At 36.8% G+C, this 21,887-nt stretch overlaps 1 protein-coding gene across 5 annotated transcripts in view; it reads left to right on the top strand.

Moving 5' to 3' along the window:
• The window catches only part of PDE5A (phosphodiesterase 5A), a 172,657-nt gene that overhangs the window by 108,800 nt on the left and 41,970 nt on the right, over positions 1-21,887 (top strand). For all 5 annotated transcript variants that reach the window (XM_082389639.1, XM_082389635.1, XM_082389637.1 and 2 more), the window contains exons 10-11: positions 14,600-14,775; positions 17,981-18,040. In XM_082389639.1, the coding sequence (XP_082245765.1) occupies positions 14,600-14,775; positions 17,981-18,040 (236 nt within the window). The remainder of the gene's footprint in view (positions 1-14,599; positions 14,776-17,980; positions 18,041-21,887) is intronic.

The following is a 21,887-nucleotide window of genomic DNA, read 5'->3' as shown; positions in this document are numbered from 1 at the left end:
TCTGTATGACAGACTCTAACTCCATCCACCTCACTACAAATAACTCCATTTCGTTTCTTTTTATGGCTGAGTAATATTCCATTGTATATATGTGCCACATCTTCTTTATCCATTTATCCGATGATGGACACTTAGGTTGCTTCCATGTCCTGGCTATTGTAAATAGAGCTGCAATGAACATTTTGGTACATGACTCTTTTTGAATTATGGTTTTCTCAGGGTATATGCCCAGTAGTGGGATTGCTGGGTCATATGGTAGTTCTATGTTTAGTTTTTTAAGGAACCTCCATACTGTTCTCCATAGTGGCTGTATCAATTTACATTCCCACCAACAGTGCAAGAGGGTTCCCTTTTCTCCACACCCGCTCCAGCATTTATTGTTTCTAGATTTTTTGATGATGGCCATTCTGACCGGTGTGAGATGATATCTCATTGTAGTTTTGATTTGCATTTCTCTAATGATTAATGATGTTGAGCATTCTTTCATGTGTTTGTTGGCAATCTGTATATCTTCTTTGGAGAAGTGTCTATTTAGGTCTTCTGCCCATTTTTGGATTGGGTTGTTTGCTTTTTTGTTATTGAGCTGCATGAGCTGCTTGTAAGTTTTGGAGATTAATCCTTTGTCAGTTGCTTCATTTACAAATATTTTCTCCCATTCTGAGCGTTGTCTTTTGGTCTTGTTTATGGTTTCCTTTGCTGTGCAAAAGCTTTTAAGTTTCATTAGGTCCCATTTGTTTATTTTTGTTTTTATTTCCATTTCTCTCAGAGGTGGGTCAAAAAAGGATCTTGCTGTGATTTATGTCATAGAGTGTGCTGCCTGTGTTTTCCTCTAAGAGTTGGATAGTGTCTAGCCTTACATTTAGGCCTTTAATCCATTTTGAGTTTATTTTTGTGTATGGTGTTAGGGAGTGTTCTAATTTCATTCTTTTACATGTAGTGGTCCAGTTTTCCCAGCACCACTTATTGAAGAGGCTGTCTTTTCTCCACTGTATATGCTTGCCTCCTTTATCAAAGATAAGGTGACCATAGGTGCGTGGGTTTATCTCTGGGCTTTCTTTCTATCCTGTTCCATTGATCTATGTTTCTGTTTTTGTGCCAGTACCAAACTGTCTTGATTACTGTAGCTTTGTAGTATAGTCTGAAGTCAGGGAGCCTGATTCCTCCAGCTCCATTTTTTGTTCTCAAGATTGCTTTGGCTATTCGGGGTCTTTTCTGTTTCCATGCAAATTGTGAAATTTTTTGTTCTAGTTCTGTGAAAAATGCCAGTGGTAGTTTGATAGGGATTGCATTGAATCTGTAGATTGCTTTGGGTAGTAGAGTCATTTTCACAATGTTGATTCTTCCAATCCAAGAACATGGTATATCTCTCCATCTATTTGTATCATCTATAATTTCTTTCATCAGTGTCTAATAATTTTCTGCATACAGGTCTTTTGTCTCCTTAGGTAGGTTTATTCCTAGATATTTTATTCTTTTTGTTGCAATGGTAAATGGGAGTGTTTTCTTTATTTCACTTTCAGATTTTTCATCATTAGTGTATAGGAATGCAAGACATTTCTGTGCATTAATTTTGTATCCTGCTACTTTACCAAATTCATTGATTAGCTCTAGCAGTTTTCTGGTAGCATCTTTAGCATTCTCTATGTATAGTATCATGTCATCTGCAAACAGTGACAGCTTTACTTCTTCTTTTCTGATTTGGATTCCTTTTATTTCTTTTTCTTCTCTGATTGCTGTGGCTAAAACTTCCAAAACTATGTTGAATAGTAGTGGTGAGAGTGGGCAACCTTGTCTCGTTCCTGATCTTAGAGGAAATGGTTTCAGTTTTTCACCATTGAGGACAATGTTGGCTGTGGGTTTGTCATATATGGCCTTTATTATGTTGAGGAAAGTTCCCTGTATGCCTACTTTCTGCAGGGCTTTTATCATAAATGGGTGTTGAATTTTGTCGAAAGCTTTCTCTGCATCTATTGAGGTGATCATATGGTTTTTCTCCTTCAATTTGTTAATATGGTGTATCACGTTGATTGATTTGCATATATTGAAGAACCCTTGCATTCCTGGAATAAACCCCACTTGATCTTGGTGTATGATCCTTTTAATGTGCTGTTGGATTCTGTTTGCTAGTATTTTGTTGAGGATTTTTGCATCTATGTTCATCAGTGATATTGGCCTGTAGTTTTCTTTCACTGTGACATCTTTGTCTGGTTTTGGTATCAGGGTGATGGTGGCCTTGTAGAATGAGTTTGGGAGTGTTCCTCCCTCTGCAATATTTTGGAAGCGTTTGAGAAGGATAGGTGTTAGCTCTTCTCTAAATGTTTGATAGAATTCGGCTGTGAAGCCATCTGGTCCTGGGCTTTTGTTTGTTGGAAGATTTTTAATCACAGTTTCAATTTCAGTGCTTATGATTGGTCTGTTCATATTTTCTATTTCTTCCTGGTTCAGTCTTGGCAGGTTGTGCATTTCTAAGAATTGGTCCATTTCTTACAGGTTGTCCATTTTATTGGCATAGAGTTGCTTGTAGTAATCTCTCATGATCCTTTGTATTTCTGCAGTGTCAGTGGTTACTTCTCCTTTTTCATTTCTAATTCTATTGATTTGAGTCGTCTCCCTTTTTTTCTTGATGAGTCTGGCTAGTGATTTATCAATTTTGTTTATCTTCTCGAAGAACCAGCTTTTAGTTGTATTGATCTTTGCTATTGTTTCCTTCATTTCTTTTTCATTTATTTCTGATCTGATCTTTATGATTACTTTCCTTCTGCTAGCTTTGGGGTTTTTTTGTTCTTCTTTCTCTAATTGCTTTAGGTGCAAGGTTAGGTTGTTTATTTGAGATGTTTCCTGTTTCTTGAGGTAGGCTTGTATTGCTATAAACTTCCCTCTTAGAACTGCTTTTGCTGTATCCCATAGGTTTTGGGTCGTCGTGTCTCCATTGTCATTTGTTTCTAGGTATTTTTTGATTTCCCCTTTGATTTCTTCAGTGATCACTTCGTTATTAAGTAGTGTATTGTGTAGCCTCCATGTGTTTGTATTTTTCTACAGATCTTTTCCTGTAATTGATATCTAGTCTCATAGCACTGTGGTCGGAAAAGATACTTGATACGATTTCAATTTTCTTAAATTTACCACGGCTTGATTTGTGACCCAAGATATGATCTCTCCTGGAGAATGTTCCATGAGCACTTGAGAAAAATGTGTATTCTGTTGTTTTTGGGTGGAATGTCCTATAAATATCAATTAAGTCCATCTTGTTTAAGGTATCATTTAAAGCTTGTGTTTCCTTATTTATTTTCATTTTGGATGATCTGTCCATTGGTGAAAGTGGGGTGTTAAAGTCCCCTACTATGATTGTGTTACTGTCGATTTCCCCTTTTATGGCTGTTAGTATTTGCCTTATGTATTGAGGTGCTCCTGTGTTGGGTGCATAAATATTTACAATTGTTATATCTTCTTCTTGGATCGATCCCTTGATCATTATATAGTGTCCTTCTTGTCTCTTGTAATAGTTTTTATTTTAAAGTCTATTTTGTCTGATATGAGAATTGCTACTCCAACTTTCTTTTGACTTCCATTTGCATGGAATATCTTTTTCCATCCCCTCACTTTCAGTCTGTATGTGTCCCCAGGTCTGAAGTGGGTCTCTTGTAGACAGCATATATACGGGTCTTGTTTTTGTATCCATTCAGCCAGCCTGTGTCTTTTGGTGGGAGCATTTAATCCATTTACATTTAAGGTAATTATCGATATGTATGTTCCTATTCCCATTTTCTTAAATGTTTTGGGTTTGTTATTGTAGGTGTTTTCCTTCTCTTGTGTTTCTTGCCTAGAGAAGTTCCTTTAGCATTTGTTGTAAAGCTGGTTTGGTGGTGCTGAACTCTCTCAGCTTTTGCTTGTCTGTAAAGGTTTTAATTTCTCCATCAAATCTGAATGAGATCCTTGCTGGGTAGAGTAATCTTGGTTGTAGGTTTTTCTCCTTCATCACTTTAAATATGTCCTGCCACTCCCTTCTGGCTTGCAGAGTTTCTGCTGAAAGATCAGCTGTTGACCTTATGGGGATTCCCTTGTGTGATATTTGTTGTTTTTCCCTTGCTGCTTTTAATATGTTTTCTTTATATTTAATTTTTGATAGTTTGATTAATATGTGTCTTGGCGTGTTTCTCCTTGGATTTATCCTGTATGGGACTCTCTGTGCTTCCAGGACTTGATTAACTATTTCCTTTCCCATATTAGGGAAGTTTTCAACTATAATCTCTTCAAATATTTTCTCAGTCCCTTTCTTTTTCTCTTCTTCTTCTGGGATCCCTATAATTCGAATGTTGGTGCGTTTAATGTTGTCCCAGAGGTCTCTGAGACTGTCCTCAGTTCTTTTCATTCTTTTTTCTTTATTCTCCTCTGCAGTAGTTATTTCCACCATTTTATCTTCCAGGTCACTTATCCGTTCTTCTGCCTCAGTTATTCTGCTATTGATCCCTTCTCGAGTATTTTTAATTTCATTTATTGTGTTGTTCATCGTTGCTTGGTTCCTCTTTAGTTCTTCTACGTCCTTGTTAAATGTTCCTTGCATTTTGTCTATTCTGTTTCCAAGATTTTGGATCATCTTTACTGTGATTATTCTGAATTCTTTTTCAGGTAGACTGCTTATTTCCTCTTCATTTGTTAGGTCTGGTGTGTTTTTACCTTGCTCCTTCATATGCTGTGTGTTTTTTCTGTCTTCTCATTTTGCTTATCTTACTGTGTTTGGGGTCTCCTTTTCACAGGCTGCAGGTTCGTAGTTCCTGTTGTTTTTGGTATCTGTCCCCACTGGCTAAGGTTGGTTCAGTGGGTTGTGTAGGCTTCCTGGTGGAGGGGACTAGTGCCTGTGTTCTGGTGGATGAGGCTGGATCTTGTCTTTCTGGTGGGCAGGTCCACGTCTGGTGGTGTGTTGGGGTGTCTGGGGCCTTATTATGATTTTAGGCAGCCTCTCTGCTAATGGATGGGGCTGTGTTCCTGTCTTGCTAGTTGTTTGGCATAGGGTGTCCAGCACTGTAGCTTGCTGGTCGTTGAGTGAAGCTGGGTCTTGGTGTTGAGATGGAGATCTCTGGGAGATTTTTGCCGTTTGGTATTACGTGGAGCTGGGAGGTCCCTTGTGGACCAGTGTCCTGAAGTTGGCTCTCCCACCACAGAGGCACAGCCCTGATGCTTGGCTGGAGCACCAAGAGCCTTTCATCCACATGGCTTTTGGGAGGTGTGACGTCTTCTGCCAGCGTTCAGTGGGTGTTCTATAGGAGCAGTTCCACGTGTAGATGTATTTCTGTTGTATCTGTGGGGAGGAAGGTGATCTCCGCGTCTTACTCTTCTACTGTCTTCTCCTCTCTCCTGATTTTATAAATCAGTCTTGTGAACTTAGGTACTGTTCTCTACCCCAGAGAGTGGGATCTGTCCTCAGCATGGTAAAGTAGTTTCTAAGCCTACAGGGCTGGGCTTGCTGACTGCAGTGCATTGCCTCATAAAGCCTCTTGGAAGCCAGCCTGGCGATTCCCTGAAGGCTGTTCATCACCTGCACGCTTCTCAGCTCTCAGAGAAAAAAGTAGAGCCTAGTGAATCCATATGTCAACTCTCTTTTCAAGATTATCACCGATCAGATCTCTAACATAAACAACAGAAGAAAACTGACAAGGGTACCCTACAATATGAAACTACATAAATGTTTAGGATATAAAATTTTATATTCTAGGAGTTAGGTGAAAACTACATTATAAATGTTATGCTTCTTTTTTAAAAAATTTTTTTTGAATTTTATTTCATTTTATTTTTTTACAGCAGGTTCTTATTAGTTATCTATTTTATACATATTAGTGTATATATGTCAATCCAAATCTCCCATGTTATGCTTCTTTAAAATGCTTTTTGATATAAATATAGAGCTTTCCACAAGCTGCCTTTGACCTTTGAAAATGTGAAATGGATTCCAGAAGCGATGCATCATTTACTAATAAGTTCTGATAAGGAGGAGGACAGAGTGGCAACTTGCCACATCAAGGCACATCTTCGCTTTTTCTCAGCAGCATCTCTTTGGAATAACTGGGAATGGGAAGTGGCTGGAGGAAGTTATACATCAGGCTTTTTCATCACTTTACACATGTGATAAATAAGAGGAGTTTGGGGACGTGCAAAGGTCCCTGGATGGGAATAGGGCTCACAACATCCGGCTGGCTCCACTCTCTCTTTAAGCATTTAAAAGGTTATGGGCTTTGAGCCCTGGTCCGGAAAGATCCCACATGCTGTGGAGCTACTAAGCCCGTGCGCCACAACTACTGAGCCTGTGCTCTAGACCCCGCGAGCCACAACTACTGAGCCCATGTGCCACGACTACTGAAGCCCACACGCCTAGGGCCCGTGCTCCACAACACGAGAAGCCACGACAGTGAGAAGCCTGCGCACCTCAAGGAAGAGCAGCCCCCGCTCGCCGCAATAGAGAAAGCCTGCACGCAGCAACGAAGACCCAACGCAGCCATAAATAAATAAATAAATAAATAAATAAATTTATTAAAAAAAAAAAAAAGGTTATGGGCACATTATTCAACTAACTAACCTTTCAGATCCCTTCAGAATCCATATTCTGTGTTCCTGTCACTGTTTCAGACAAGTGAACAAAGAAAGAAATACCAGTTGAAATAATCAGACTTCTCTTGGTGTACATTTTGTGTCACCCTGCTTGATAACAGAGTCAAAAGTAAGTAAATGTTGTCTTTGGAAAGGAAAAATTCCCTGCCAATAAAAAGAAAGAAAGAAAAAATGATTTCCCTGGTGGGGTTTCTTGGGGGGGTTCAGGTTAATTTCAAGAGGGAAAATTTCCAGTGTTCCCTGCTGTCTTTATAAGTGTGACAAAACAGAGAATTTGAATTCTCGACTATACTTTGTACTCACAGATGCAGCATGGAAAACATCATGGCCGTAGATAATTTTTCTTACATGTCACAGACCAGATTCTGCTAGTATATAATTCTAATACAGAATCCCCACAGAGTTCCATACAGAAAGACAGACTGGCCCATGTGTTTTTGGTAATCTTCTTTCCCTTCTTTTTTTTTTCCCATTACTGACAATTAGATGAAATTATAGACATTAGACCAGTACGGGGCCTGTTGTATCACCAAATGTATTCCCTGAGGTATTTTTTCACATCAGATGTTTTCTCAGTGCTCTGGCTAACACAGAGTGTTTCCACCACTTTGTTTTCAACACTATTAAGAAAATACTTCCTCATTCAAATTCACTTATTTTAACCAATTATTTCCCCTATTTATTAGACTAAGTTTGCCTTTTTCTCATATCATATTTACTAGAAATTCTTATGCCTATTTTCCATGTTAATTTCAGGGCATATTTTGAAGAAATTAGTTCCATTCCCATCCAAAAAATATTGTTGAGAACATCTCCACTTTAAATAGCCTACATTTTCATCTCTCCTTTTTTTTTTAGTGAAAATGTAATAAAAATCATAGTGTTATACCACACGTTGTTTGACAGTGAAGTATGAGAGAGGAATATGTATTTCTTACTGAATATATTTTCTAAACTGATTACCGTCCTAATGCTCTGCTCATCTATGTGTTGCAATATGATCCCAAGACATAAGTAAATATTGTAAAATTATGTAAGTTTAAATTTGACTTCTTAATTTTATTTTTCATATTAAATTATATCATTTGGCAATATCACGAACTATTCATTTGTTTTTAAAAATATTTGCTAGGATTTTCCTAATGCAAATAAAATTACACTGTGCAGTGTCATCCATGGTACATACTGCTTATATTGCTTAAAGTATACAGTTTTTCCCAATTAAAGAATTGTTAATTATGATTAGTGATAAGTGCCAGGAAATAAGGCTGTAGGGGCAGTAATAATGGAAAGAAAATGAGAAAAAAATAAAACTAGGAGATTATAGCTTGAAATTATAAAAGTGAAAATCTATAAAATAAAAATAAATATAAGGATTATAGTTTCAAGAATTGATTGAAGAAATGGAAAAATAAGAGAAACCTCATAGTAGCCCTGGAAAACAGAGACGCTTACCTTTATTGGACCAGAAACATTGAGGAATTTCTAGAAGATAGGAAGAATATACTATTTGTAAGAACACATTTTACACAGAATGGGAAAAATTTGAGTAGAGATAACAATATCAATATCAGACAACGTAAATTTTAAGGTAAAAACATATACTATACAGAATCACTTTTCATTGACTAAGTTAAATTCACAGAGGAAAGTTTAATTGTCATAAATTCTTCTATAAACTAAATAACATCATTGACATACAAAAACCAAAGCTATTAAAAATACAAGAAGAAATGGACAAAATGGTGGTCATAGTGAGAGTCTTTAGTACCCTTTTCATAGAATGTTAAAGTACAGGAAAATATAAGGAAACATTAGAATTGATTAATACAGAAAATGAAATGGATTTAATTGGCATATAAATATTTACTTTTATATTTCATAATTTAAAAACACAAATTCCTATCAAATATTCATCAGAAATTTACAAATATTAGTGATACACACACATACAACACAAACTTAGTCATTTCTGAAAAGTAGAATTGACAACCACTGTCATGGATCACAGTGCGTTAAAACTAGAAATGTGTAATAAAAGGATAAATTGGAAGGAAAAAGCTCACTTAGACACTGAAAAACATTCTCCCAAATGACAAAGAAGAAATCAAAAGTCAAAATGAAACTGTAGCATTTTAGAAAATTAGTGGTTGTATCAATTTAACATAAAAACTCAAGGTACAAGGTCAAAGCTATATATATAGGAGTTATATAGCTTTAAATATTTTGCCATTATTAATTAGGACATAATGAAGTTATTTGAACTAAGTGTTCAACTGAAGAAATTAGAAAGACAGCACCTTTCTCTTTCTCACCCTCTATGCTGCCCCCAAAGTAAACAAAAATAGGAAGAAAGCAAGCAGAGGAAAGAAATTGAAAAGATAAATTTATGAAATGAGAGGGGATAGTAAAACAAGAGATAATGGGCAAACACAATAATAATAAACAAACCTCCAACACAGATAATGAGGGAAATAAAAGAAACACAAATAGGAATGAGAAAGGAAATGTAATTACAGATACAGAAGGAACTTTAAAAGATGTTAGATAATACAATGTACCAAAAAAATATGTTTTGATGAAATGGAGAAATTCTATAAAAATTGGTAATAACCAATACTAACTCAAGGAGAGTTTAAAATTTTTCATAGAAAAGGGTGTGGAGAAAAGGGAACTCTCTTGCACTGTTGGTGGGAATGTAAATCGATACAGCCACTATGGAGAATGGTATGGAGGTTCCTTAAAAACCGAAAAATAGAACTACCGTATGACCCAGCAATCCCACTACTGGGCATATACCCTGAGAAAACCATAATTCAAAAGGACATATGCACCCCAATGTTCATTGCAGCACTAGTTACAATAGCCAGGTCACGGAAGCAACCTAAGTGTCCATCAACAGATGAATGGATAAAGAAGATGTGGCACATATATACAATGGAGTATTACTCAGCCATAAAAAGAAACAAAATGGAGTTATTTGTAGTGAGGTGGATGGACCTAGAGTCTGTCATACAGAGTGAAGTAAGTCAGAAGGAGAAAAACGAATACCGTATGCTAACACATATATATGGAATCTAAAAAAAAAAAAAAAAAGGTTCTGACGAACTTAGGGGCAGGACAGGAATAAAGATGCAGACGTAGAGAGTGGACTGGAGCACGTGGGGAGGGGGAAGGGTAAGCTGGGACGAAGTGAGAGAGTAGCATTGACATATATACACTACCAAATGTAAAACAGATACCTAGTGGGAAGCAGCCGCATAGCACAGGGAGGTCAGCTCGGTACTTTGTGACCACCTAGAGGGGTGGGATAGGGAGGGTGGGAGGGAGACGCAAGAGGGAGGGGATATGGGGATATATGTATACATATAGCTGATTCACTTTGTTATACAGCAGAAACTAACACAACATTGTAAAGCAATTATACGCCAATATAATGTTAAATTTTTTTTTGTTAAATTTTAAATGATGTTTAAGATGTTAAATTTTTTTTTCATAGAAGTAGTTGAGAAAGTTATATTTTTAAAGTCACTAAAAAAAAAAAAAAACAAAAAAAACAGCTATTTACCAAAGTAAATTCTTACCAAAGCAATGAGAGGACAGGAAAGGATGAAATAAGGTGAGGCATGGAAAAGGAAAAGGCAAAATAACTTACAAAATGATAACGATTGTTGAATGAAAAAACCTAAAAGAATCAGCTGAAAGTACCTATCTAAAACGAGAGTTGCAGAAGTTCCTGGCTATCAAATTATTAAAAGAAAATAACTTTCTTACATGCCAAGACAAATTTTTTAGAAAATAATAATGGAAAAAGCATCCCGTTTACAATAGTAACAAGGAATAAACTTGGTCAGAAATAGGAACATCTATATGAGGAAAACTATAAAAGTCTACTAGATAACTTGAAAATCTTTAAGTTATCTTTAAGTAAGTGAACTGATATAACATTTCCTGATGATAATAATCTATTATTTAAGATGTTATCTTTTTGCAGATCAGATTTATATCAATTTTAATACATGTCCTCATAAGATTTTTTTTTCAGGGGGTAGAGGAATTCTTGACCAACATATATAAAATTAATCCGGAAGAATAGCATAAAAATAATCAAATAATCAGAGTGGATGGATAGAGAATTGCCTTGTCAGAAATTAAAATAATGCTGTATAAGTAACATTATTAAAAGTATTATGTGTGTGCTAGAAGAGATGGCAAGATTGATGGAACACAATGGAAAGTCTAAATGCAGACCCAAGTCTGATATAACAGTTGTGTTATTGTGCATAATAGAGTATATTTCATTGTTTCTAAGATACCATTGGTTGAAACACACCATTTTATGTATCTTTAAGAAAGAAAAATGATTTCAATTACATCATGACAAGCAATTGATTAGGATGCATACTGATTTCATAACATTTAAATGTGAAAAAAGTACATAGTTGAAATAAGTATGAATTTATTATTTAAGGTGACAATTCAAATTATTAAAGAATGGATAACTATTTAAGTTTTGCAAGAATCCAGTAGCAATTTAGGGAAAAAATTAAGTAGAATTAAAAGATTAAATGTGATAGAATGAATCTGTAAAGGTGCCAGAGGAAAATATAGGTTTGTATGTGATTTTAAAATGGGGAAGCTTCTTTTAAAAGCAAGACACTATAGTTGAAAACTTAAAAGATAACTGTTTTAGTTACTTGAGAAATGAAATCTTTTCTACAACCAAAAAACTCCCTAAGTTAAGACAATTGACAAATAACAAGTGCGAAAAAATTATTTGCAAGGTAGGTGACAAGGGTATAAGGGTAAGTCTTACACATTAACAAGACAGGATGCTAATTTTGGAGCCCATGTTGTGCAGGAGAGAGGACAGGAGACCACAAGCAGGATATAAGAATTGACCCCCTGCTCTGCCAAGAGGCCAGAAGGAAAACTGTGGTTGGTAACAACATCTGATCCCTGGAATTATAGAAAAGGAAACAAGTTTGTGTTTAGAAACTGTCTAGTCCCTTCAGCATAATTTCCAGAGATGCCTTCAGTGCCAACTAGCTATCAGAGCTGCTGTGATGACCGTGTGAAATAATGTCTGTACAAGTACTTTGTGAACTCTAATAATATTAACACTGATATTTTACTATCTAACTGTACTACTTCTTGGTTTTCTCCTAATATATTTTTGAATGTTTTATTTTATTTTTGTATATAGTTATTGGGTTTTGTTGAGTGATTTTGTTTTATTTTTGGTTCTGCAATAACTACTTTGTTTTTATATATAAGTGATTCTGATTTTATATGGCTTGCTAGTAGATGTGGCATTTCAAATGACCAGTTTTAAATTTCATTATTGTACTCTTTATCCACTCTTCCAGATCTTTAATGAATAAGTTGTGAAAACTATCTGTAAACAGGCCCAAGCTTTACATTTTCTCAAAGAACCCTATTTGTTTGTTATGAACCTTTTTCTTCTTCAGAGCTTTTTTTTTGTTTTTCCGACTTGGGTACTTTTGTTTGATAGAATTAAATTTTATGAAGGGTGTAAAGAGATCAACAGGATTGTCTTGAATGCTGTATAAATGTGACTGCTTTCAAAGAAGAATTAAATTATATTCTTAAAGGGGTAATTTGTCTTCACCCCTTTCCTTGCCCTGAGCGTAACTCTGTGTCTGCGTGTCTGTATCTATAGAGGTGGATTGTGACACAGACGCACTTTAGCTGTTCTGCCCTGAGCTATGGTTGTTACAGCCAACTCTTCCTACTTGTACACTTAACATGCCATTTTAGTACCTTTCAATTCCTGAGGTATTAGTTAATACCGCTTAATATATTCATTCAATGACTGTTGGCCAAGGCCCAGGTTTGAACCGCTGTCCAGGAAAGAGTTCCTTACCTCGGTCCCAGGCCCAGCAGACTGCCTGATGGCCACGTCTCAACCCCTCCGGGTTGTCTTTTCCTTCCCATACATGCAATCAATCTTATGCAGTGATAAAAAGAAAAATCTTGATTATGAAAAATGGCCATCAACTAGGAGAAAACTTTAGTAAAAAATGAAAGGCAGTTACATTGTGATGTGAGGATAAGGCACAGACTGCGTGACCCTCAAGAAAACGTGATTTGGGAGATAGCCGGAAGCCCATATAAACAGTTCCATATTTATAATTTGGGGATTCACAAAGGTTGGAGGACATAACCCAGGCGTGCTTACCGTACATGGGACATGGTCTTTTAAGATAATGAATGCTGACTGCCATATTTACTCACGGTTCTTACTTGCAGTGTCCAGATTCATTATGTCTTGCTTAAAATTTTTCTTGATAACAGAATGTGTTAGAGAAGTAATCTCTGCAGTACTAATACAGATAGATAAGGACGCCTTTACTGTCTAAAGTAGAAAAACTCCCACAAACAAGAAAGAGCAACATGAGCATACAGATAATTTGTAGGGTTAAAAATAAAGTGCACACCAGTGGTAATAAAGGGATTTCATGTGCAGCCATGCATCACCACGGACGCTGTGAGATCCTTTTGTGCTCCAGGAAAAATAAGAGATAACAGAATATAGTCTTCATGGGAAAGTGGTTTGGGTCAGAGCCGCAGTCCTGCATTCTTTCTTTAACTCAGTAAACATTTTTTGAGTCCTGCTATATGCCAGGCATTGCTGGCTGAGGAAGTGGAACTGAAAAAATAAAATCTCTAAGCCCAAGATATGTACGTCTAGAAAGAAAGACAGAATAAAATCCCCCATGATACTCCAAATGATAAAGTTAAGGGGATAGAAAGGAGAAGTGCCTGCCTCACCCGGGAAGTGGGAGGCCTCTGGGAGCTCGCTGTGAAGGGCATGTAGGGATCTATTGGACAATAGGAAAGAGAGCAGTGGGGAGCAGTACAGGCCAGCGGAAAAGAATAGGCAAAGGTGTGGGCGAGCAAAATGCAGTCAGGGAGCTGCTAGCAATGATCTGATGGGGGTAAAAAGGCACAGAGCAGCAGTGTGGTAATAAACTAGCCTTTGGGGCTAGGCTGAGCTGGGGTTTCAATTTTAGACATAAGCATACTAGCTAAGTGACCTGGAGCATATGACTTAACCTTCCTGAGACTCAGTTTCTTCATCTGTAAAATGGGCATGGGCACACGTTCCTCACAGTGTAAACTGTGCAGACTAGAGTTCGTGTGTGTATTAAAGCACTGTACCTACATGCACATGATGGAAGTCTATATTACATATGCAGAGACAGAAGAGATGAGGACTTTAACCCAGAGGTAGGAGGTCATCAAACTCCTCACAGAGACCACTAGGCTCAGAGTACCATAGAACAACTAGTTCAATAAAGATTTGATGTAATCTTCCATTCATATCGACTACGTGTTTGACTTTCTAAGAAAGGCCAGGATTTGGTTAGGTTAGGTTATGATTGTCTCCAAAGATTAGTTCTGCTTGTATTTCTAACTAAATAGTCATTTCTATGTGCATTTATTTGCAGTATCAAAAAATGATTGGAAATATTCTCCTAGATGCAGAGGTGCATATTTGAAACTTGAGATTGTCTATGTGAATTGTCTGTTTCCTACATTCTATCTTGTATGTAACTGTTTTTTAACTTCTGGTTTCTCAGTAAGGAAAGGCAGTCTGTGTGACCCAAAATTCTGATGTGCATCAAAATTGCTCTCTTGGCAAATGTACAAAAATCCAATTAGTCTCCAAAGGACAAATTGTCTTTGGGGACTCAGCTGATCTGAAATTTGCGACCGAGTCTGGAAGAAAGTAGTACTCTAGGATTTTTTGAACACAGACAACATACATTTAGGACTATGTGAAACAAGTTCTCATGTAAATTGATTCAGATGACTTTTCTAGCTTATATTTGTGAGGATTCATTTGCTTATTTGGAGATACCAAGCATTCCTAAGAGAAAAGTATAAGACAGTCTTGCGGGGGGGGTCTTAAAGTCAGTGAGAACTGTGACGATGAATAGTAACATTTGCTTGATTTCTTGGATTGTTACAGGGGTTTGCCAACTTGTTAATAAGATGGAGGAGACCACTGGCAAAGTTAAGCCTTTCAACCGAAATGATGAACAGTTTCTGGAAGCTTTTGTCATCTTTTGTGGCTTGGGGATCCAGAACACACAGATGTACGAAGCAGTGGAGAGAGCTATGGCCAAGCAGATGGTCACATTAGAGGTGGGCTGACACTTACAGGACTTCTCAGTCTCTATGGCCAAACTCTCAACTTACACCTCTCCCTGTAACAGCTCTTTGTGTCTGTTATATCACTGTATCTTTACGACAATCATGTGCTTTAGATGATCAGATCCTTCTCTCCTCATTTAAACAGCTAAGGAAACTGAGACCCAGAATATTTTAGAAACTTGTCAAGGGTCTTATGACCAAACCAAAGCTCCAGCCATTGGTCCCTTCAGTCCTCTGCTTTTTCGGCCAAAAGCAGTCCTTGACCTTAATAATCCATTCACACAGATGTCTACTGCCACTGCACCCCGTCTGTCCCTTCCCCATTGCCTGAGCCTCCCCATCTCTCCTTGTGAGCAGTTGTATTCACACGTTTTAAAAAACAAAAACAGAAATCCTAAGCACTCAGAATCAGAAATGAGGAAAAGTGAAAGTCTTTCAAATTACAGATGTGTGGATCCCACTTCTAAAATTCTGATTCAATAAGTCTTGGGTAGAGGCTGGGAATCTACATTATTACAGAGCTCCCCCAGGTGATTCTGAATGTGAACCACTGGCTTGGGGCACTGACCTCAGGCAGACTCCCTCCCAAGCAGGACAAGCCTACCCAAGTGGGCCAGCCCTTTCCAGATGTATTTCACTAACTGCCTGAAGATGTTCACTTCGTGTAACATGGAAATTTCTTACATCATAGACCAATTTAGGGAAATAGACTTCATAAAGGGCATTACTTAGTCCTTCATACACTGGTGTGAAATATACTTTAGTGTTTGCCTACTCTTAGCTAGTAGAGATCAGTGGAAATCAATGTTTGGGATATGGATCATTAACTTTTCCTCCAACCCCTAATAAATAGATACCTAACCAAAAGAGCTAGAAGGATATATAAGTCAAGATTTACCAATAACCAAGATGGTATGCTTTACTTTCTAATGTGAATATATAACACTAATAGTTTTGCTATAGTGTTACATAAGAGACCTTGGCTTAGAAACCAGTAGAAATCTGTTTCAAATACACACACACACATGTGTATGTGTGTGTATATATACAAACAAATATACATATATTTCAAATTACATATATGCACACATGTACATATATGTACGTGTGTGTGCATGTGTATATACAATTTTTAAGCGAATTTTTTTTTTACTGTTTCCATGGCTTTGCACTGAAGAATTGAATCTAAGCCAGCTATCAATTTTTTTTAAACTTTTAAAAAACTTCCTATTTGGAAAATTTCAAACATAATGCTAAAGTAGAGAGAATAGCTTAATGAGCCCCCATGTGTTCATTAGCTGTCTTCAGTAATTATTGACCTATGGCTACTATTATTCCATCCATACCCTTGCTCACTTCTCTGCACTCTTCTTCCCTATTAATCCATTGATTATTTTGAAGCAAATCCCACATATCATATCATTTTGTTCAAAATCTCTGAATATTTTCCTGATTGAGATTTATTTCTATTTTTACACTATAGTTTTACTTCAGTTAAATATATGAGTAATTAGGCTTTCACTTAATATATACATTTTTCAATTCATTATAGGAAGGTATATGTACAATCACAGGTTTAACCTTGAAAAAATTTTTTCTTCTGAGGTATTGGATAAAAGCTAGGGACATAAACCCCTCATGTTTTCTTATGACAGGGAATTATTTTGACCTGGAAAACATCATTATAATGACAGTGAAACAACAACAATAATAGCTAACCTTTATCAAATGCTTACTTACTCTGTGTTCTCACTTGTGTTAACAAAATTAATCCATACAACGCTATGAGTAAGGTGCTATTTTTATCTTCAGTGTGTGATGAAATTAATTTTTTTTAACTTAGAATGTCATGTTATTCCTTTATTCACTTATCCATGTTGCATTGCACTGATTTATATTAGACTAATTCATGGTCAGAGTCTTAGCCTTTCTCAACAAACCGCCTCTGTGGTGTCAGCAGCAGCTTAGCTGTGACCTGTCAATTTCACAGGAGCAGGAGACAGCAACTCCAAGGTTCCTGAGGTTTCCTAGTGATTAATGGTTCAAACACTAAGACAAATCAGGTGTATCATAGTATTATAACGTTCTGAATCACAAGATAGTAGATGTATATACCATTTGGCTTTAGATTTTGAATTGCTTAAAATTTTAAAAACTAGTTCAAGGAAAACTAGTTTGGGCTGCTGAATTACTTGGCTCACCATTTAAAGTCTGAACATGGGATACCTTTTTATCACTGATTCTAAAACTTTGAGGGATTTTAGTAACTCTGTGTTGACTCTGTCAAAAATGAAGTTTTAAAAATGTATTTTTAAAATATGATAGACAATTTAAAATGCAATCACTACCTTGGTTTAAAAGAATGTCTAAAATATTATTCCATTACTTAGAAGTTATCACTTCTGAAAATGGGAATGAATGATTCTCATGTTAAGTTATAAGAAGATAGTAAACCTGCCTTACCATCTTCTTACAACTTAACTCACTAGGGCGATGGGAAGTGTACTAGATTGGGAGTTGAAAGCTGGGTTCTAGGCCCTCTTGTCTTCTCACTGGGTGTGAGCTCACAGCCAAGTCATGGGGATCCCTGAGCCTAGGTGTCCTCAGCTGTTAATGGATAGACTTATAGACCAGCCCTACTCTTCTCAGTTCTTGAATCCTATGAGTGTAAAAGGATCCTTGAATCTGTGTGACATTATATCTCTGCTGTGCAGTTTTTCCTTATGAATTCTCCAGTGGTTACACGCTTCATCTGAGAGCCACTTCTAGACTACTTTCTTTCCAAATATCAACGTTAAAATGTCAGTTTATGCAAAGGTCTTTTATCTTGATTCTGTACACAAGTAAAAATAACTAAAGTCAGTTTTTTTAAAAGAAAGTGACCCAAAATTTTCTGCCAAGTTTGACCTAATAGTGTGGCTTACAAATAATGTGTTTGTTATATCAACAATGTCAGAGGAAAAGTGACAGTTTTCTTTGAACATAGGGAGTATAACTTTCTGTTTCCGTAATAAGCATTTGAATCAAAGTCTGGGATTTTCTCTCTGTTGAAGAAAGCAGCAAACAAGATATGATGTTCTGAGGAGTCTAGCTGTCTCTGCAGGAATTTTTAGCAGAATCTCAGGCTTGAAATTGTGGTCTATGTTTGGTAGTCCTCTCTTGTATAACCTGCATTCCTTCTTTTCTCGCCCTGTAGGTTCTGTCATATCACGCTTCAGCTGCAGAGGAAGAAACAAGAGAGCTCCAATCCTTAGCGGTAATTCTCCTCCTCTTTCTTGGTAGAAATGACTAACTAGAGGCATCTAATTAATACATAAATATGCTTCTCTCAGGACAACTGCTTCTACTGGTAATGGTCCCCTAGACATTTAATTAAATGTGGTAAATATTTATATGGACATTTATAAAAATATCTAATCAAATCTACTTTCTTGCAGGGCTAGAAACTCACTGATAACACAGAGCAAAGGATAGCATCGTATTGATTTTGTAATACATTATATGATTCTGATATTTTTCCAATAATTGTTATAATCTTTACATCTTTCTTAAACCAAAATTAAATTTAGTTTTCAGTTCATGGGGAAGTGTGGACAGGCGACTGCAAGGTGGTTGGTTGGTTAGAGTAATAACAACAAAGATTTTATAGCTTGTAACTGATAATGTACTCTGTGTTATTAAGAATTGAGAGTGATTTTAATTTCTGACCATATGGCTTACAGAATGTTATTTGAAATTGGGTTCAAATGAGGTCAGTTCCTGAATTCTCACTACATTCTTATTTAGGATACTATGAGAGAAAACCACATTGATATGTAAGTGGAATGTCACGTGTTCTAGGTCTTGATTGAGATTGCCTTGGATGAGATTAATGAAAATTTGAGGCACTTACACATTGACAACCAAGACTGACCCTCTGAGTTTAAATTTACTTGAGACAACATAAAGTCTATATGAGATGTGATGAGAGTCACGTAAGGAATGAGAAGGGTCATTGAGATCGTTGAGATTCTTTTTCTTTGTCGTCATCACCATGGCTTGCCAAATGTTCACCCTCCGTGCCCTTACATACATTTTCTCATGTAAACGGGGCAGCTGTGCTGTGAAGCAAGGGACTTACTCACGGTCGCAGTGGCAGGAAGTGGAGAGTCAGGATACAAACTCACACTGTCTTTCTCCAGAAGGCATGCATATAATCACTGTCCTGTCTGTGATGGGCTGTTAGGGAGAGAGGAGGCTAAAGATGATTCAGATGTTCTGACCTTGGTAATTCAGAGAATGGTCATCCCATTCATTAACAAAAGTGGAAATATTAAGAAGGAAAACGGATAGATTTGATTTAGAACATGGTAAGTTTGAGGTAAGTGAACAACCAAATAGACATCTTCAACAACCAGGAAGGGCAGGTCTAGAGTGGGGAGGGGCCGGTGGGCAGAACTAGAGGCGGTGATTTGGAAGTTAAATCATGGGATCTGGGGGAGTCCCGTGGTAGTGAAACAATGGGAATGGAGCAAGTTGGGGAGAGTGCAGGAAGATGTGCAAGGCTGCGGGCAGAACTCTTGTGGGTATAGGTTTAGATGGAAGGTGTAGGGAAAGAAACCAGCTAAAGCAGAGAAGTGGGAGTTAAACTGGGAGGAAGGTTTAGGCTAGGGCAGTGGCACAGAAGGCCAGTAGAACAGTTTTTACAAGAAAGGAGATCCCATCAGTTGTTATAGGAAGGATGAGAAATAGGACTGAGAAGGCTGCTGGATTCAGTGATTAGGTGATTGTTTAGAAGGCAACTTCAGGAGTGAAACTGCAAAGGGTAAGAGTAAATGGTGAGAAAATGGAGGAAATGAATACAGACTATTTTTTAAAATATGGTTTGTATGAAAGAGAGAGTGAAATAGCTAAGACGGGTGTTGGCTGCATCATGTGAAGTTCTTTACTTGTTTTGTTTTGTGTTTGTGAGCAGGGTTTGCTCACAAGCAGGAAAGCCAGCACGTTCTTGGACAAAGGCATAAGGTCCAGGGTGAGTGTGAGACTAAGAAATTTAGTCAGTTTCTTTCAAGAAACTGAAAGAGGTCTGGACCTTGAAGTGGCCTAGGTATTAAAGAGACATTTCTTTGGCCAAGATGAGAGAAAAGGTATAATAATAATAATAATAATAGTAATAGTAAATAATAATAGCTACACTTAATTGAGCACTTACCATATACCTGGCATGTTTGAAGTTCTTTGTGTGTTAACTTAAGTGTATTAAATCCACAGCCATCCTATAAGGTCAGTATTAGCATTTTGAAAATGGAATTTGAGGTTGAGAGAGTTTAGATTGTCCTACTCGGGATCTCCCAGATCGTGAGTGATGGTGCCAGGACTAAATCCAGGCAGTCCAGCCCCAAAGCCCACACGTCATTGCACAGCACTGGAGAGAATGAGCTAGGAAAGAAGGAAAGAGAATCAGGACTTATAGATGTTCTTGATTAAATCACCGAGTAGGAAGCTGAGTCATCTGCCAAGAACAGTTGAAGGAACTTGAGATGATTTCATCTGAAAGATTCAGCTTCTCTAGGGGTTAGCCTCATTTGAATTGGCTGTATTTCTTTTGTTCACGGTGATGTTTGAAGGAATGAGAAGTTTTTCAATTACTTACAAAGATTTAGAGGTTTAAAGTATCTCTCACATCAGGCTTAATTGCCCGTTTGTCTAATCCTCGTAGAGTGATAAAGTTTTGAACTAACTGCATACTGTGAGCTGGAAATGATCACATGGAGAGATACATTTTGAAGTGCTTGCAGGCTTTGTGGGATTGTTAAGTTAGCTCTAAAATGAGGGCAAGGGTACACTTTGTTGTTTTAGATAAATAAAAACTAGCAAATAGAGTCATTTCTAAAGATAATGCTTAAAAAAATCCATTAGGATATTAAACTTTGCTTTTTTCTTTGAAAATAGCGCAGTCTTTCAGAAAAATTTGAAAATTATTTTCTCAATTATGTTAATAATTTTAACAAGAGAAAAACACTTTGGAAAAACTGAGAATTGCTATATTGCAGTATTGTTCAAAACCATCTGTTGTTCCATTTGGAAAATAGATTTCTGGCAGCTGCGTTGAGAAATTTAGGATAACATAGCTTGTAGGTCAAATAATTCATTTGAATTGGTTGGAATTCAGCAACTGATTTCAATTCTGTTTTCTATCATCCTAATAAAAATTCCTTTGCAGCCCCAAATACACAGGTGTCTGCATCATCCAGAAATTACCAAAATTGCTGTCTTAGTCATGTGTCTGATGGTTTATCTCAATTTAAAACCTAAAATAAATTGAAAAGCTGTCAAATGCTTCTCAATTTTTATTTTTAGAAATCAGTTCTTAAAAGAATTAAATAATGTGCTTAAGTATACTAAATATTTATGCCTATGTTCAGAAAAGTTTTCTAGTCATAACAAAAGTATAACAAAGTTGATAGGAAATTCAGAATCCTTTTTTTCCCTTGCTTAACTTGAGTTTTTATCCCATTTTTAATCTTATTTTCTCTTGGCTTAAAATTGGGTGTAGCAGAAATAGGGCCTTAAACAAGCATTTTGCCATATACCTTTTAATGATCCTTACAAGTTACTGAGATAAAAATAAAAGGACCCCAGCTGACCTGGTTATGGTTATTAGAAAGTTGTTAGTTAAGATATCAGAATGAAATAAATGTTTATGTATTACAAATAACTGAATATTTGATTGATTGATTGCCTTTTCTGCCTTCTCTTGCTAGAAGAACAGTAAATAAATACGTTTTAGAGTTTAGTTTTTTAAAATAAACTTCTCAGTTTTGTCATGGAGTCAGTGCTGATTCAGTTCCAATCCCTACAGCTTCTGCTTTATAGCAGTTTCTTTAATCACACGTAATGTATCTCAAAGCAAACTGAGACCCTGTTGTGATCCTGAAAGGTCTTCTGTATCAAAATAGAGAGAGAGGGAAAAGCTGGCCACTTAGGCAGGATTTCCTAGGACAGAATTTATACCTCATCTTGACCTTAACCTTTCCGAGCCAGAAACTTCACGTGAACCCTCTTGATCAGGCATGTGTGTGAAATGCTGCAGGTAAGAGCAGTAAGGGGCAGAGCCAGATACC

The sequence above is a fragment of the Balaenoptera borealis genome, assembly GCF_965194805.1.
Source record: "Balaenoptera borealis genome assembly, chromosome: 4".
NCBI classification, from domain to species: Eukaryota; Metazoa; Chordata; class Mammalia; order Artiodactyla; family Balaenopteridae; genus Balaenoptera; species Balaenoptera borealis.
This window is presented reverse-complemented; position numbering and strand designations above follow the sequence as displayed.